At 30.1% G+C, this 19,341-nt stretch overlaps 1 protein-coding gene and 1 non-coding gene across 2 annotated transcripts; one reads left to right on the top strand and one right to left on the bottom strand.

Moving 5' to 3' along the window:
• The first annotated feature begins 10,973 nt into the window (after window positions 1-10,973).
• LOC125874080 (uncharacterized) lies at window positions 10,974-14,126 on the top strand. Its single transcript, XM_049554888.1, has 3 exons — window positions 10,974-11,579; window positions 12,178-12,345; window positions 12,462-14,126. The coding sequence occupies exons 1-3, from the start codon at window positions 11,034-11,036 to the stop codon at window positions 14,124-14,126; spliced, it is 2,379 nt and encodes a 792-aa protein (XP_049410845.1). The 5' UTR covers window positions 10,974-11,033.
• Window positions 14,127-16,991: 2,865 nt separating this feature from the next.
• TRNAH-GUG (transfer RNA histidin (anticodon GUG)) lies at window positions 16,992-17,063 on the bottom strand. The gene has a single exon. It is a non-coding gene; the product is annotated as a tRNA-His (tRNA).
• Window positions 17,064-19,341: the final 2,278 nt, after the last annotated feature.

Consider the following 19,341-nt stretch of genomic DNA (forward strand, 5'->3'; position numbering starts at 1 on the left):
GAAAGAAGCGAGAATTTATATGGTTGATTCCAATTTGTTTGGTGACAGAGGTATACCTTTCATTGTTTTATGGTATTTGAAGCGGCATTTAAAATATTTACCAAGTCAGAAGTAATTAACCTTCGTAAAGAAAAAAGAATGGAATTAAATGAGTTAAAATGAAGTGCATTTATATTTTGTGATTGATGTATAGTTATTTATTATAAATAGGAAGAACCCGAGTTGCAGTTTAATTTCATCTTACATCATTTAAAACTTAGGTGTTGCTAACTCAATTCTAACAAAGGTTTTTTCTTCTTAGTTAATAATATATCAAAGATGTATTCCAAAGCAAAGGAAAAACCTCCTCTCAAATGAACCCTCCGATTTCCGAACCCACAAAAGGAAAAAACTTTCCACAGCCCAAAAGGATTGAAAGAAACATGTGATAGCTATCAATATATATCATTCGGGATTCGGATATCTAGTTTATCAAAAACCATCGAAGGGGTGTTTGGTACACAGGAAAATGTAAATTGATTTCCTAGAAAACAGGTGTACATGTGTTTTGACTTATTTTCTAGTGTTTGGTGCGTAAGTAAGAAAATATTATCTCAAGAGCATTTTTATATTATCTAGCATATTACTATGGAGGTGGGATGGGAAGTGGGGATTCAGGGGTGGAGGGATTGGGTGGGTGGATGAAGATGAATCTAACAAATTTGGAATGTTACTTATCCAACTTGTTTTCCCTACTTTCATTAGGGAAGTCATTTTTCTCATTTATAAGAAACTCGTTTTCCTAGAGAAAATGTTTTTCAAACATTGACCAATTAAATATAGGAAAATTAAAAAAATATTTGTCAGAAAATGTTTTTCTCCATACCAAACACAGACATATATACTCGGTTGTATATGGTGTATATTAAATGTTTGGGTATGTATATATGTATATGTATATTAGTATAAAGGATATACTATGTTTACACTTGTATACATATTTTGTAAACTAGATATCCAAAGGTATTCAGCTATCATTTTCCCAAGAAACATATAATAACCATTCATGTCTAGGAAAAATGAAGTGAGAAAAGTTTCCATTTAAAATGTTGAAGTATTCAAAATTGGAAGGAAGTAATTCAACATTTTTCATTTGCTAGTCGAGTCGCATGTTGCAACATAATAAGGTGGAATAATATCATGCCCATGTTTCCCTCCTATTTCAAGCATTAGCTGACATGATACTAGTGCCACGACCACAAATATGAATTCGTTTGAAATTGTCTGTGAGCTTTCTCATGTTGCTAGTTCCAAATCCGAATAAAGGAGGAAGGTTGTGGTAGGTTAATTGTCAACGTAAAACTTGTTAAATCATAATGAATTCACACAATACAAATCGAATTTAAGAAACAAAAATTATGAAAATTAAAGTGTCATTGAACGTGTATATTTATACACGTTTAAGACTCTTTTTTTTTTGTGTGATTAATGGAAAAAGGGAGCTTGATCAAGACTCAAAAAAAGCTTTCTAAGTTCAACAACGATATATTCAGTGTAATCTCACAAGTACATAGGATCTGAAAGGATAGAACATACGCCGATCTTATCTTTACCTTTGCAGGTAGACTAGACATTGTTTTCGATAGATCATTGTCTCGATAAAATCAATGTTTAAGTTGAAACTTCAAATATAATATCGTATATTATGACGCAGATTTTTGAGCATATTTTGCGTAAGTGGAAGGTCATCCACTTTGATTGACTCCAATACGTATCGAATTACACATTTTAAGATTTTTGAAACGCAATTCCTCCAATTTGGTTTATCATGTTTTGGCCTATGAGGGTTGAAGGTGGCGCTTCCATTTCAATTCAAGACACTATAATTAATTACACTAATAACTTTGAAGTAGTTAAGAATGTTCGTGTAGTACTAAAAAGCAAAAGAAATTAAAAGATAAAAAGTTATAAGGTGGCTAATGTCAAAGAATATTCAAATATTGGTGCTTACCAACCATGCACTAAGATTTTCTCATTCATCAAGAAAATTAGCAAAAGTCAAGAAGTACTAATGAATTAACTTGGTGACCTTTCACTGTATTGATAGGCTATAATCTTCCTTCCATCATACAAAACCTAACTTTTCATTTTCATTTTTTTTTTATTTTTTATTTCTTATTGTATAATAAAATAGTTTATTAATTTTTTTTTTTCAAAAGAAAAAGGAAAAAAAAGTGAATAGTTTATTTTATTGGTGTTTAGTTGCATCCTCATCAAGTTCCGGCCACTAATCGGACAATATTGCATTTGAAGTGCGACCGCCAATATTTTCCATTTGCAATGTCCTAACTTCATATGTCACCATCGTGCTCACAAAAAAAAAAATATTTTTTTTGCTGTTTCTAAATGCATATATATTATTTAATTTTTACTTTATAAATATGATGATCTAATTGAGCCTCTTTTTTCAAAATAAAAAATATAATTCTCCTATATATGTTAACAAATGATTAGAAAGTTAATTAATGTTAATTCCAGTCTGACATCATAAATAAAATGAGGAATCAATATCCTGCACTTCTCCAAAGAAACATAATTTATTGACGTCAAAAATCACAAAAAAAAAAAAAAGATTATCTCATTGATAAAGAAATGGACCGAGTCTAACTTAACCTCCAAATCCAGCTCAAAGGGTTGATTAGTACTATCAAGCCTTAGATGAAGTCCAAAAATATCATCTCTTACCGATGTGTGGTATATTTTTTTCATTCATCACTCAGATCATAACGAGATATAAATTATAGTACGAATCTTTTATTTAATTAATCGTTCCTTTATTTAAGAAAACGAAAGAGGATAAAAGAGATCAATTCTCTCAGCTTAGTCGAAAGGATCTCAATTAAAATTTACGTCTCTGGCATAATCATTTTTTCTAGGATTTTGATCGAGCAATATATAGTCCTATTATCTAGTGCCACAAAGTCACTAAATAAGTCATCAATTCTATTGGACTGTATAATATAATGTACGTTATCTGCTGATTAAGAAGGGTCAGTTTATCAAAAATTTCTACTTTTCTATTTGCAAAATCAAATAGTACGTATATTAATAAAATTAAAATATATTTCTCATGCGCATAGCTACTTGCAGGGAGTGTTGTTTTTTTGTTTGGTAAAACTGTTTGTAGTATGTTCATGAAAAACGCATTATATTATATTATATTATATTATATGCTATAAAAGAAAAGTGATATTTCTTTTAGTTTTGTCCTTTTTCTTCTTTTGTTTTCTAGTGCAAAAATGACACTCACTTTTGCCCCACTATCTTTATCTTCACTCTCTTAATTTCCTTTTCTGGTCGATGGTATATAGGGTTGCTCATTAACTAGACGGATCGGAATTCACATACATAATTATGTTTAACAGTTTGATTTATTGGATATTAATTTTTAAATATCTTAATTCGTTACTTAACTAATAAGTTATTGGTTGATTTGATATCGGATTAGTAATTAACGGGCAATTATTAAACAGTGTATTACCTCAATTCTTTCACTTTCACTCACTAATTATATTAATCTCCAATCAAACAAAATAATGTTTTTGCTCTACTTAAGCTGATAATTCTATAATTGTAAATCATAGTGAAAAATTATGAAAGTCTAAATTTTGAGGATGCATGCACACAAGTATTTATTTAAGAAATATACGTAAAAATGCAACAATGATAATTCTTAATGGGTTAACGATATACCCAATAAAGAAATTGAATAATTCGCTCCCACATTAATAAAATCGTTAACTATAAAATATTAATAGATTGGTATTCACCAACCATTAATCCAATAATTTAATAAATCAATTTTATGATTGACTTATCAATTATCGATGGTTCTTTATTTTAATTTCGCTTCCGTATGAAATGGAATGAAGTCGCGAACAATTTGGTATACATCATATCAGAAGAAACAGAGTGAATAATAGTGGCCTCACTCATCTTTTCAAGTATATCAGATTTTTTGTTATAACAAGTTGCTTATCAAGAAATGCATATTAAATAGAGTTATCTGCAATTATATCTTTTTAAGTTATTTGATTGGTTAATTGTGTATATAAGTATTATTTATGTTTACATCTACAAAAAAAAAATAAAAAAAAACAAATTTAATTTATATCCACCAATAGTATATAGATAATGTTTTATGTTAATGTATTTTAATTTGTATAAGAGGGGTAAGTGTTTGATTTTAAAACACACAAAAATATGTTTGAAACTGATCATGAGTTATATTACAAGGGTGTTTGGGATAATCAATCTTATTTTTATATGTATATATATTAAACCTTAATACTCTTGAATATTCTTAGTGAAATGCTTTTAATTAGCTCTCTATTGCATGGTCTAATTACATTATTTTAAAATCTCTTTTGTTTTTTTTAAACAGATATTTTTATGTTGTTGAAATACTATATGTTAGTGAAATTTTTGGAATGTCATGAATCTGTCATCATCAATCAGGACAAATTCAATTTCGGAAAATATAAGTCCTAGAGAGCTCTAATCTAAAAGGTGTTAAGTCATATTTACTAGATGCAACTGTTGTAGTAATATCAGTATGGATTGTGATAGAATGATTGAGATCCTCCATCTTTAATCAGAGATTTAGACTTCAAGCTCATAGGAATGAAAAATATTATATTGAGAGTGCCGACCACATAAATCAATTATGTAAGGCACGAATTTGAATTTAATCGAGATGCAAATCAATACGCAACATTCTTCGTAGATTTCAAAATCTTTGAGCTTATAGCCTTAACAGGACAACAAAATCGAATAATATGACTTCATTTATCTATGTTGCATTACCCTGCTAAATTTAATCATATATCAGCTTTTGTCTTTTTTGGGGAAACATGAGAGAAATATAAGGCTTTTCATATAATACATTGTCAATAAATCACAAAACAAAACCTAGTAAATTATGCATATAATACAGGACTGTAATCATATTTAGACACATACATCAATGCGACAAAGAATTGTACGCAATTTTCTTATGTAGACAAAAGAATTTGGAAGAAAAAAAAAGAAATTAATTTTAGCTATAGTTTATTAATTATCAATAGAGTTGCATGGGAACTTACCATTAAAATCATAAAATAATTACTATTAAGCTGGCATATACCAATTTCAAGGGAAACATATTATATAAAGTTTTTTTTTGTTTTTGACGTCAGCTTCTTAGAAGAAGGTTGGTAGGTATCTAGTGATATATGCGTTAATATTTTTTTTCCCCTTAATTTATTCTATTTGCACTATATAACGCAATTCTCCACCAATTTAATAAAGCTTATATTACATGAGCTATAACCGCACCTTGTCCCTATATAAAATCTTAATATATTATATTAATATAATTTCAGAGACCTTCTATTTAGTTTGGCTTCTTAACACTAAAAACTTTTTATGTGATTTATAATATTAAGTTTACTTTCTTTATTAAATTTTTTTCTGTAATAAATAGTTTTAAAAATTAAAGATTAAATTATGACTAATTATTAGTGTAAAGAATTTTTAGAATTAAAATAAATAGATTAAAAAAGTATTACAGAAGAATTAAAATAAGAGAGATAAAAGCATAATATTATAATTAATAAAAAATAGTGTTATGAAGCCAAATATAATGGAAGGTCTATGAATTATCCCTATAATATTTTAAAGTAAATTCATATGTATTCTAAGTTCTAACGCTAAATAAAACTTTATAAACCACTTCAAAATACCTTTATTTTTCTTTTTTAAAAAAAAATAAAAACTGTCATGACGTAGCAGAAGATTAAACAAACTCTTTGCTTTATAAAATGAAGTCGTTACTTGGCACATACACATTAATTGTTGGAATTTCTTTGAGTTTTCTAACAATATTTTATATAATAGTTATAAAATTTTATCCACGAAAAAATAAAATAAAAAAATATAGGAAGAATACGATGTATAACTTTTGATTTAACTAACATGGTGTGATGTTTTTAAAAGCTAATACTACTAATATTCTGGGAGTTATAATTAATTAATTTGCCTAATCTTTATTTGACCCTTTCCTGTCTTCAAAGATCATTTCATAGACTCAATTAAGCAGCATATAACCTAACTTATTAATATAGTGGAAATCCTATAGGGTAAACCACTCTTATTTTACACATATATACAAATTGCTTTTATTAAAATATTGAGAAAATGTTGAATATGACAATCTTAGTTTAATTGATCTCTTCCTTTTAATTACCAATTAATTGGGTGATTAGCACATTTATCTGACCCCTTTAAGTCCAATGGTAAAATTGTTTCATGTTTGGCGTATTTTGTTTAATTAATTTAGCGGATAATATTTATTTTGATCATGATCAGTAATTAAAGTGCAGAATAATGATTCTAATCTTTGGTTGTGCTTAGTGCGTAATATATACTAGTATATGTTAATTAGATTGTATCTAATCTTTGTTTGTTTGTACTAGGACGTTGTGCAATTACAATAATTAAGCTAGCCCATGTGATTTTAATGTTAACAAATAACAACCAATTAACATAAAACTCTAATTAGTTGAAAGATTTAGGAGATAATTGAGATCAAGGTAGAATATTAGTAAAAAATTCTTAATCATACTGTCGTAGTCTTTAAAGTATAGCTTTAAAATCTCTCTATTTGTCTTATTCAAAAAGAACGAACCTTCTTTTGATGTGCTCTTAAGTAGAGTAATAATTATGCAAAGATAATTACTAATAAGATATTTAATTTAGAATTACAATAGCTTAGAGAAGCAAAGATATTATATTTCTACAAGATACTATTAATGAACTTTCTCTACAGTAGTTGATTAGATGAAAATCCAAAAGTTATTAGAAAAATCAAGATTAGTGAAATCGATATATACATATATATGCACAAAAGAAAGATATTAAGAAATGTACAAAAAAAGGAAGTTTTAATTAAAGTGCTGTCCCTAGCAAAATATCTCGGAGCAAGACGAATAAAAAAGTACAAAATGAATGTACTAGTGTTCTCTCAATGGAGATAAAATTTGTACAATTGCTTTGTTGTCCTATCATGATTTTACTTGACTTAAAAGGATTGAAAACGCATCTGAGTTATTATTATTATTATTTAGCTAATTTTACCTCTCAATTATCAATTTTTTAAAAAATCTAAATCGTCACTGTTTATGTATTATAACTTCGCAGAGTATCCAAAGTCAAAAGGATTATTTTTTTCCTCCAAAATGCATAAAGGGTCACATAAAAAAAATTAACCTAAAAAGATAATTCGTTGAAAAGGAGGCGAGATATATTGTAATTTCGTTAACAACTTAAAAAAAATGATGATCTCGCTACACAATCAATGAGATATGTTTTTTTTACTTCAAATATAAAACTCTTCATCACAAAAAAAAAAAAAAAAACAAACAAATTTTCGTTAATATTATACATAGCAACATGATTTCAAAGTGATGAAATATTATACATACCAACATTAATAAACAACAAATATAATCATGATGCTACGTATATATTAACGAGTTTTTTTTTTTTTGTGATGAAGAGTTGTGCACTTGATGTCAAAAAACGCATTAATATTGTAAATATTTATGTCAAAATTATATTTTCTTATACAACAAGACTAACGAGCCTTAATTAATACTCTCTTTCCAACAATAGTTGTCCACTAATGATTTGACACACCTCTTAAGAAATAATAAATAATAGGAGTACAATATTATCCTTTGACTTTATTAAATTTAATGTTTTGAGAAATGTAGATGATAAAGAGTATTTAATAACAAGGGTAAAATAGACACAAAAGGTAAATTGTCTCTTGATTTTCTAAATTGGACAACTATTTTTAGTATAGTGGACAACTATTGTTGAACGGAGGAAGTAGCACAATAACGTAACTTTGGTTTAATACTCTCTTTGTCCCTAATTACTTGTCTACTTTTGAATTGACACACATATTAAGAAAATAATTATTGACATAGTGAGTTTACCATTTTACCCCTATTAATTATGAAGTAGATGCATTAAAAACTTAAGATTTTTAAGAAGTTCTACATTTTTCAAAGTAATTAATTAATGGTATAATAGGTAAAAAAAAAGTTGTTCTTTTTTTATTTGTCAAAATGGACAAGTAATTAGAGACAACTAAAAAAGGAAAAGTGGACAAGTAATTAGAGACAAAGGGAGAAGGTTATACATGAATATCTAAGGTCATTGACGGTCGTTTGGTAGAGTGTATTAGGAAATATAATGCATGCATTAGGTGTGTGTATTAGTAGTACCTTGTTTGGTACATTTTTTCATGTCATGTATAACTAATGCTTATACACTCTATTGCGTATAAAGTTGTGTATTACTAATACCAAGGAATTCTAGGTATTAGTAATACATAGCATTTTAACACTTGTATTAGATTAGATAATTACAAAATTACCCTTAAAGCCTTTTCATTTTCTTTGTTGTCATAAGTTTTTATTTTTATTTTGATTTGCTTTTTAGTGTCTTTTAATTTGTTGGTGTCTTAATAGGCTTTACGACCTTAAGTATTTTTTTTAAAAAAATAATCTAATTTCAATATAATTTAATCAAAAAATTTACTATTGTGACCAGTGGCGGACCCAGGATTTTCATTCAAGGAATTCGAAAAATAAAAGTATAAACGTTTAAATAAGCCAACAATTTTTTTTTTTCAAAGAATGGAACCCTTGAATTCTTTTGGATTTAAAACTACACTTTTAACATGTTTTATTTTTTTAAAAAAAAAAGAAACGTATAAAAGGGAACTAGAACTAAAAAAAAACAGAAACTAAAATAGTAAAAAGTAAATATACTAGCCAGGGGATTCAAACCCTGGATGTAATGCTTAATTATGAAGGAACCTGCCGCTTGGCTATCCCGTTTTCCTTGTCACTGAGGGGGTTCAAAATATATATATTCACATAAATACAGAAAATTTATCAGTGTAATTTTTTATCGAGGGGGTTCGGGTGAACCCCCTGGAACACATGTGGGTCCGCCCCTGATTGTGACGATAAATTTGATAAAAAAAATTCTTTGCCATTTTTCACAAAAATATTTTGACGCAAAAGTACAACTACTTAATCTTATTTTTGAAAATAATAATAAGAAGAAGAAGATGTTTTAGCAAAGATTTCTTTTTCGGTGTTTTAGCAAAGAACTTTGTTGCAAAGGAAGTGTACAAATAAATAAAGTGTGAAGGGTATTTTGTAAACATAAATTTTTCAATAGAAATTATGCAAGATTTGTTATTTCTAATACATCAAACCAAACAATGTATAAGAAATAATGCTTGTATAACTAATACATGCATTACTAATGCAAGCACTACTAATTCAAGCATTACTAATGCACTCTATTTTGCATTGTTATTATACACTCTACCAAACGATAGTGTCAGTGTATAAATATTAAATGTTATGTTCCTCCAATATGTTTTCTACAAATAATTGTGCAGCGAGATCATAAATTTTTACATAGTTAACCGTTGTTAAAATCACAATATATCTCGCTCCCTCACCATTGAATTGTCCCTTTTGGTTAAAAGAAAATTGAGTGTCCTTTATGCATTTTGGAAGAAAAAAATTGTTCTTTTAGCTCCGAACTCCTTCTCAAAGCTGACTAAGTCAACTATCATTTGTTTTCAATCAAGTGTCATGTTTTAATACATGATAATTCATAAAAATAAAATAACTGTAGTTAGGACGTGAAATTTGCGGGAAAAATAATAATTCATACGTGTAATTGATTATTTATCTCTTTTTTATTTTTGTTTACGATACCAGGCAGCACACTATATAATGGGAGATTCTTGTAACATCATTACTATTGAAGCTTTCAATTGCAAATATTCACAATTGCAAGTACCATTTCACTTGTACGGTATACTTACTGAGGGATATACTGGTAGGGGCCAAAATAATTTTTTATGTCTTTCCAGCTTGAATTTAAATGAAAAGTAGGAATTACTCCATTTCTGTATAATTTCTGTGTTTTTTTTTGTGCTACCTATTAGCATAAAATAAAAGGGAAAATAGCACATTTGGTCCTACAAATATTGGTACATTTTGATTTTTGGGCCTCATTGTAAACAATGACAAAAGTCCCACATTGGTGATTAATGAGATGAGTGGACTTCTTATAAGGCTTGGACAATCCTCCTCCTTTTGAGCTAGCATTTGGGGTGTGAGTTAGGTCTAAGACCCAATTTAACATGGTATCAGAGCAGGACCCATCTCACCCAATGTTAGGACCCCCAAAAAAGAAGACCTAATTTAACACTCATAACTTATTTTTTCCTTCATATTAAATATGTTATATTTGAATTATCTTAGGACTATATACATAACCATGAAATCTAGAAAGAGAACATATAGTAGTACAAATTTAACAAAACACATAGGTAATTAAGTAGTGAAACAATTAATAATCAAAAGTCCATCAAAGATTAAATAAGATTAATCATTTATCAAAAAGGATTAATATCAAAATTTATCCCTAACGGACAGATCAAAAGTGTTATTGCTAAATACCAAATTGCATAAGTAATATTCAAGGAAGTCTTTTTAAACTATTTTCTACGTATTTTCATTGTTCACTCGATCATTTAAAAACCTACTTAATTATCCTCATCAATATATTAATCAACTGAGATCATGTTGGGAGTGCCACCTCCAAATGGGTTTGATGGTGAAATTTTTTTAAAAAAGAGTTTCTATTTTCAAAGTGAAAAACTATATTTGAATATTGGGTATATTCTTGGTGGTGTAGTGGCCACTCACTGGCCCCATTCTCATGTGTGGGTCCTTCTAAAGTCTCACGTGCTTCTCTACAAATCAAATTTCTTCTATAAAACACTCCACTCATACCTCTAAAATGCACATCCCACTTTTTTCTCATTCTCATTGAGACTAAAGGGACGCAACACGAGCCTTAGCTAAAATCTCATAGCTAAGACGTGCCCAAAAATAAAAACGTTATTCACAATGGCAACACCATCCTTTGAATCCAGCCGAGCTCGAGCCATGTGGCGGACTTGCCTAGCATCCGCCCTTCGAACCGCCTTGGCTTGCACCATAGTTGGTGTTGCAACCCTTTTTGGTCCACAATATATCAAGAAGCAAGTCGCATTCCCAGCTTTTTCCTACGTTACGGTTATACTAGTTGTGACCGATGCAACTTTAGGTGACACATTTCGTGGTTGCTGGCTTGCACTTTACGCTACCATTCAGGGCGTTTGTCCCGCTATCCTAAGCCTTTGGTTAATCGGCCCGGCCCGACTCACGGCCGGGACCACCGCGATAGCAGTGGCTCTGAGCGCGTTCGTAGTGGTTCTGCCTGAAAATACTCACTTGATAGCGAAGCGCATCGCGCTAGGCCAAATTGTTCTTGTTTATGTCATAGCTTATATTAATGGCGGCCAAACGGAAACTATTATGCATCCGGTTCATGTTGCGGCTAGCACAGGGCTTGGAGTTGTGGCTTGTGTTTTGGCCTTGATTTTTCCCTATCCATGCGTGGCTTGTTGTGAGGTGAAAACTCTTGATTTCTCGTGCATGGTTTGTTTGATAATAAAATAGTAGTGCTCTATACATCAAGTTGGTACACTTTAATTAAGTACCACCTTTTGTCATAACATGCATTTCATGGTGTAACGCATTATAGTACTCCTCACATTTTCAAACATTAAGCATGCACCTTTCCTACTAAACGGGTGTATGTTTGTGTGTACATATATATACATAAATTTATTTATAGTTGTAGGACCTTAACTATTCCACCAGGAACTTTTTAGTTATCTCTCTAGATCGGTACCTAGTAATTTTGTCTATCATAGTTAGGCAATTGGAAATAAAATGACCGTCTAACATTTTTGAACGCTGATCTCTTATATGATTTTTTCACCTACTTAATCCATTGACCGCTAACTAGGTGAATCGTGGTATAAACTACAACTAGCTACTAATATAAGGTTTTCATGTCGCAAATCTGTTGAACATATAATGCATGTAACTCGAACCCTCACACGATTACAATTTTTTAACGATAACTAACTAGAGAGGATGTAGAATATTTCCACTAGTAATTATTTTAATAATTAACCAGATTGTTACTACTATTTGTTTTCAGGTGAAACAGAACTGCAAGCTCTTTGCTGAAAATGCTTCCGAGAGGTTCAACTTGTTTGTGAAGGCATTTACTGCTGAAGACAACAGTTGTGCACTTGCTTTCATTTCTCAAGCCAAGTCTTTAGTCAAAACAGGATCCAAACTCCTCCAGGGCATTAAAACCAAACAAGTAAGTCCCATGAAATATTGACATATTATTTAACTTCTATATGCTGACAGTATAGTTACGTGTAACCTACTACGACATGTTAGTGAATAGTTTCCTAATATTGGTTTATTATACAGGAAAGCATGAAGTGGGAAAGATTTCCATTCAAGTTTTTAAGACCATATGGAGAGAACCCTGGAAGCAGATTTGAAGATGTTCAAACACCTTTAAGAGGAATGGAAATTGCCTTAGATAATTCTCCTTCATTTCCTGTTGAAATTCTTAACTCAGACCAAAAATCTGTTCTACATATGCTTGGTGACCACATACCAAAGCAAGTCAACAACATTTCTCTTGAGTCATCAGCAACTGTGCCAGAGTCAAATCAAGAAAATACCCAAAAGTTCTTCCAAACACTTCAACCAACAAAAAAAGATCTTCCCTCTTTATTCTTTTTATTTTGCTTGAACCTATTATTAAACAAACCAATTACCAATTCACCATCTTCCACTAATCCCAAGCAACAAAATCAACAAGGGTTCTTTCAAAATTACTTGTCAATTACCAAAAGTAACAAAAGGTTCATGGCAGCTTTCAAATGTTCACTTTCATTAGGCCTAGCTATATATTTTGGATCAATCTATAGTAAGGACAATGGATTTTGGGCAGGGCTTCCAGTTGCCATTAGCCTCGCGGGATCGAGAGAAGCAACATTCAAAGTAGCTAATGTTAAGGCACAGGGGACTGTTTTAGGAACAATATATGGTATTTTAGGATGTTTTGTCTTCGAAAAATACGTTCAAATTAGATTCTTGTCTCTTCTTCCATGGTTCATTGTCAGCAGTTTTTTGAGACAAAGCACAATGTATGGCCAAGCTGGTGGACTTTCAGCTATAATTGGGGCATTACTAATTCTTGGTAGAAAAGGTTTTGGTCTACCAAGTGAATTTGCAATAGCAAGAATAACAGAGACATTTATTGGATTGTCCTGTTCTATTATAGTGGAAATTTTGTTACAGCCTACAAGAGCTACTACATTAGCAAAATTGCAACTTTCCAAGAGTTTTGAAATCTTGAATGAGTCTATTTCGTCGATAAGCTTTGGATCAATTGGAAATTTAGTGGAAAGTCAAAATAAATTGAAATCGCACATAATTGAGATGGAGAAATTTATCGCGGAAGCAGAGGCAGAGCCAAATTTTTGGTTTGTACCATTTCATAGCGTTTGTTATCGTAAACTCATGGGGTCATTAACAAAAATGTTGGAGTATTTACATTTTGGGTCACAAGCTTTTATGTTACTTGAACAAGAATCAGGAGGATCAATTGACAATTTTGTACATAAGCTAGATGGTGATATCAAGCTATTCAAAGATTTTGTTGGCTCTTCAATGAAGTGTTTTGAGGAGGTTAGTTTGGTCAAATCACTTGAAATACTTGATAAGGAATTTGAGAAGAGGAAAATTTCAGTTGATGTTGAATTAGGAACATCACAAAGTAGTAGTTATTGTAATATAATAAGGTATGCAAGTGAAGAGGAGATTGATGAAAACTTCAGGTCTTATTTTGAACATTCGAAAGAGTTTGTGGACCAAATTGTCAATGGTGAGGAGTTGAAGGGTCAAGTTGTATTAAGCTTGAGTGCATTGGGTTTCTGCATGGATGGACTTGTGAAGGAAACAAAAGAGATTGAGAAGGCAATAAAAGAAGTTGTACAATGGGAGAATCCTTCAAGCCATGTTAATTTGCATGATATTTCTTGTAAAGTAAGGGCTTTAGCAAATATTATTGTAGCTAATTAATTAGTGTAAACGATACTACATTAATGATACTTGAAGTTGAAGATATTATATTTTGTAATTATAAATTGAGAAAATAATTTACTGTACTATTTATAACTATATGAATAATTTATTGTACTATTTATAACTAGTTATATGTTTCATCTTACATATAACTAGCTAGACACAAAAGCTCATGCTTCAATCATGGGACATTATTTGAATTTGTTACAAAGTAAGCGAAGAGAATGGGAAGGGTTGAGGCATGATATTATCAATATCTCAAAAGAGTGATTGTTTATCTATGGGTTAGCTAGCTCCTTTGGAATAGAACAAGTCTATTATCAGTTGAATTAAAATCGACACATTTATGAAGTAATTAACGTCTCTATTTATTTAGAGAACAAAAATAGTTGAAATTATCATGTGCACTTACTCAAAAATGTTACAATTCTTTTGTAGAACAAATATGTTCTCTCATTGTATCTTTTAGTACTAATTATTTTAACCATGTACCTAAATTATTTCAACAATAATATCCAAACTATTTCAAAACTAATTGCTTAAATAGTTACTCAAAGACATTACAAATAATATAACAGAATCTTCCAGTACTTTATATATGATGTTAAAATAGAAGGGTAATTACCAACATGGGTTGTGGTGCACTGGTGGGAGTGACCTGTGTATGGAGAAAATCCTATTGGGAGTGTCACCCCCGAATGGGCCCTGCAGAGCACGATCCAAATTTAGTCGAACCTTCAATGTGGGCTCCGGACACCGGGTGGAAAAAAAAATAAAATAGAAGGGTAATTAAATATATTAATGACGCAAATCTTTGGTTTGGGGGAGATTTGGCCTTTGGGATGTGGTTGGGGGATATATAGATGTGTTTATGCATGTCTATTTTAAAAGCACTGAGTTGTCGCTGAGCAATAAAGTTTGAAAAAGAGATACTCCATATTAAGTGGTGGCTGCATATGGGTCCTCTCTAGGCATGCAGATATTAACCTTTTCAATTGAAGTCTCAAAGTTCAAAGTACATTTCAACTTGTACGTTTTGGCGGTGCATGTTACTCCATAATCCCATCACAATTACATATCATGAGTAAACTACTTTTCTCATACGTGGTTTGTCAAATATTTTGATTTTTTTTCACTAGAAAATAATTTTCTTTAAAAAAATAAGAAAAATATAACTTTTGAAGGTGAAAATAAGGAAAATAAGTTTCATAAGTGACAATTCACATTAATTACGTCCTTTTCTTCTTTCAACTCACTTCATCTTCATCCTCACTCATGTAGACCACACCCACCTTTCATGATATTTGTTTGGATTATAAATGAATACTTTTAGAAGATATTTTTTTCTTACGTATCAAACACAAGAAAATAAGTAAAAAGTCCACTTATTTTCTTGAAAAATATTTTTCAATAAAATATCTTCCTTCATACCGAACGCACCCTAAATTATAACTAATTTTCTTGTGGTTCATGAATAGTGAAAAGCAATGACATATGTATGTAGTCTAATGTATCATATACTAAACATAATTAAAGGTAAATCTGTCCGTATGTAGTTCATTTTGGAATCATATATGCTCGTTCATATCGGACAAATTAAAAAAAGGAAGGCCTAGAAAAAGTCGTTAATAAGCGTATATACCCTAACACAAGTATGATTTCATGACTCAACACGCCTACAACCTTTAATATATCATACAAAAATAATTTTATTATTACTCAAATTAAAGGCTCCCTTCTGAAAATCAAATAAACTCATACAAAATGAAGAACATTAACCATGCCCATTCTGCATGCACTAAGTAATGTATTGAGAGTTTGTTGTTTCCTTTTGTTCATCGCTAGCTGGCTTGTCAAACTGTGAAAGGCAATTTAAAATTAAAGCATGCTTACGTTTAGTGGATTAAGCACATATATCGAAAGGTCAAAACTGATTCAAATAGTATTACGTCCCGTTTAGTTATCACAGCTGTGATGAATTATCTCTTTATTTAAAACTAATTTTACTTAACAAGGAGACAACTAAAAAACACACAAATCTAAATATTTTCATAAATAAAACGAAAAATGCATAAGTACCTCCCCAGCCTATGCTCGAAATCTCAGAGACACACTTATACTATACTAAGGTCATATTACCCCCGAACTTAATTTATAAATAATTTTCTATCCCTTTTCGGCCTACGTGGCACTATCAACCAGATAGCTTGAAAAAATTATCAACACGCGCTAGGCCCAGAAGATAGTGCCATGTAGGCCAAAAAGGGGTAGAAAATTATTTATAAAATAAGTTCGAAGAAGGTAAAGAAACTTAGTATAGTATAAGTGTGTCTCTGAGATTTCGGGCATAAATTGGAAGGTACTTATACACTTTCCCTAAATAAAATAATAAACTTTCCTTCTTGTCTTACCTAATCGGAAACTTCACTAAAAATTATTTCCGACAAAATATAATGGAATGCGCTTTGTAAGCTTTTACCAAGTCAAGATTGCGCACCTTAACAAATCCAAACTTTTTTCTTGTTTTCCAGGGAAAAAAAATAGTACTTTTGCTAGGCGCCGCGTGCATACTTAAAAATTAAAAATAAATAAACAACGAGGCGACTAAAGTTATACAATAAGTTTTTCTGAATGTTTGAAGGAAAGGGAAATGATACGAACCGAACACATTAACTTTTGGATGCATGCTACCAATAAAAATAAGATATAGTAGTATGTACTGAAAATGAAGCTAAATTTTATATGAGAAAGTTTACATTGGTATTATTTTTTTTTGTTGTTGTGAATTTTACTGGACTGCTGGTGTAGTGTAAATTAAAATGAAAATGAGTGTGTTGAGTATAGCAAGAAAAAATAAGTTTTTGTGGCTGCTGGGATTCGAGCCCAGGTCTCCACGGCCACAACGTGGAATTCTTACCACTAAACTACAGCCACTTGATGTTCAACGTGTTTCGCTTTATTTATAAATTGGTTCAAAGATCTCTGACTAACAAAAATCCTATTATAGTACTAGTAGGTAATTATCTGACAAACAAACACTTGATGTTTTGGTTTATGCAATCAGTGCTATGAAGATACATTTTGTTCTAAAAAGTTAATAAAATCATCCTTTATATCGTGTTATGTTTACGTTTCTTTATGAGTGGTGAGTCTACCAGAAATAGAACTGTTAATATGGGTTGACCCATCTCATTCGAGCTAATTTATACAAGCTTTGAAATTTAATGGGTCAGATCGGGTTGATCCATTTTTTTTTGTGGCTATAAAATGGTCAACCCAACCACAAGTGCATGGGCTATGGGATGTGCCGGGTCAACCCACTTTTTTAAAATTAAATTATAATTTAAAAATATTATCATAAATATCGACAAGAAAACATTACATGGTGTTAGTGTTACTACTTGTTAATCAAATCGACAAACAAAATCATCTTTATAATATTTATAAAGTTTGATTTCAAGTAAAAGTATAAATAGCTAAATAAAATTACTAACCTAATTGTTTTCCAATGATCATAATAAAACACAACTAGTATGACAATATCACATAGGCTACGACCGTATTGAGTCCCTAAAATTTTTAGGAGATTTTGTTTTATGTAATACATATTTTATAAACATAATTTGTATTTAAAACTTTAATATTTAAAACTTTAAATATAATTTGAGTTTGGGCTCTTGCTATTTTTAATACTATATTTTATTTTTTAATTAATTTTTATTTGATCCACGGGCTGGCATTATCCATATTTCTCAAGCCCACAACAGACTTATTCAGGCTGGGCTAAAAAGACTATTTCTTAAATGGGCTCCAAAAATCTTAACCCAACCCTCTATCAAATCACGAATTTTGTCAGGTCAGCCCATATGGACGACTCTAATCAGAAACAACTTCTCTATCACATTGACAAAAATAAAATAAAATTACATCCCATGTCCCACTTGTAAGTTCCAATTTTACAAAATGTAGGGAAAATCATACAAAATAGCAAACATCTAGCCTATATTAGGTATTATAATTTGCGGCTATAGTTTTCCCGATTCTTACTATTCGCTTGATTTGTATAAATCTAGAATTTGTATATAATTCGATTCATGATTGTATAAATCCAGATTTTTGAATATGTTTACCGTAACATTTGTATACGATTTATGAAAAAATCATAATAAATTAGCTTGTTTGTATATTGGCAAGCGAAATATACAAATGTAGTCATAAAAAAATCTTAAATATATAAATACATAATTTATATATACTTACCCTATTTGTATATTCACATGTGAAATATAAGAATCACAGCCTCCATAACATACAAAACTATAGTTATGAAACGTAATTATCGAAACTATAGCTATAGAGGTATATTGTGTCTATTATGTTTGTTATTTCTGAAATTTTCTAAAAAAAAAGTATGCTTTGATTATGCTTCTTTTGAATTGAGATTTTATTTGCCAACTTCTCTACACCACTGAGATAAAAGTCCATCTCTCCTATCCATTAGGCCCATTAGCACATGCCCAGTCCTTTGTAACATTGGCGCATAGACGTCAAGTGTAACAGACATTTTCTTTTGAAATTGCCACAATCACTTTTTGGAACTCTAATTAAGTTTTTGTCACTTTTCATAAAATATTTAATTCATTTTTTTAATATATTAATGATTTTTTTAAAAAATACTCTTAATTAGTTTAAACACAAAAAAACCTAAGAAATGTTTATTAAACTTTGTATATTTATTAGTTTGAACTTTATCAATTATTTGTGGGGTTTGAACTACACGAATAGTTCATGTAGTTTGAAATTTCAACAAATTTTGACACATAAATTGTAAATATTTGAACTTACAAAAGTTTGATTTGTGGATTTTGAATTTCATATGGGATGTTAAAGTTGTTTCATGTTTCAATTAGAGTTACTTTATCTGAATCTGTTTCCTACTGAAAAGTGGTTGAAAACACTTTTTAATTTCATTTGAAGCGATAGTTAAATTTTATTTGCCGACTCAAAAATTGATAATCCATCTTATTTTTACAATTTTCAATGAACGCGAAAAAAGTTTGATGTTTAGCTGTAAAAAAATAACAATGACTTTACAAAATATTTAACATCATTATTCATCCCCTTACATTGTTATTATTCACCATTATGAACTTCCATTATCATATTAATTAATACATTTAATTATCACAATCACTGGCCAACATTTTTACAT

The sequence above is a fragment of the Solanum stenotomum genome, chromosome 8, assembly GCF_019186545.1.
Source record: "Solanum stenotomum isolate F172 chromosome 8, ASM1918654v1, whole genome shotgun sequence".
NCBI classification, from domain to species: Eukaryota; Viridiplantae; Streptophyta; class Magnoliopsida; order Solanales; family Solanaceae; genus Solanum; species Solanum stenotomum.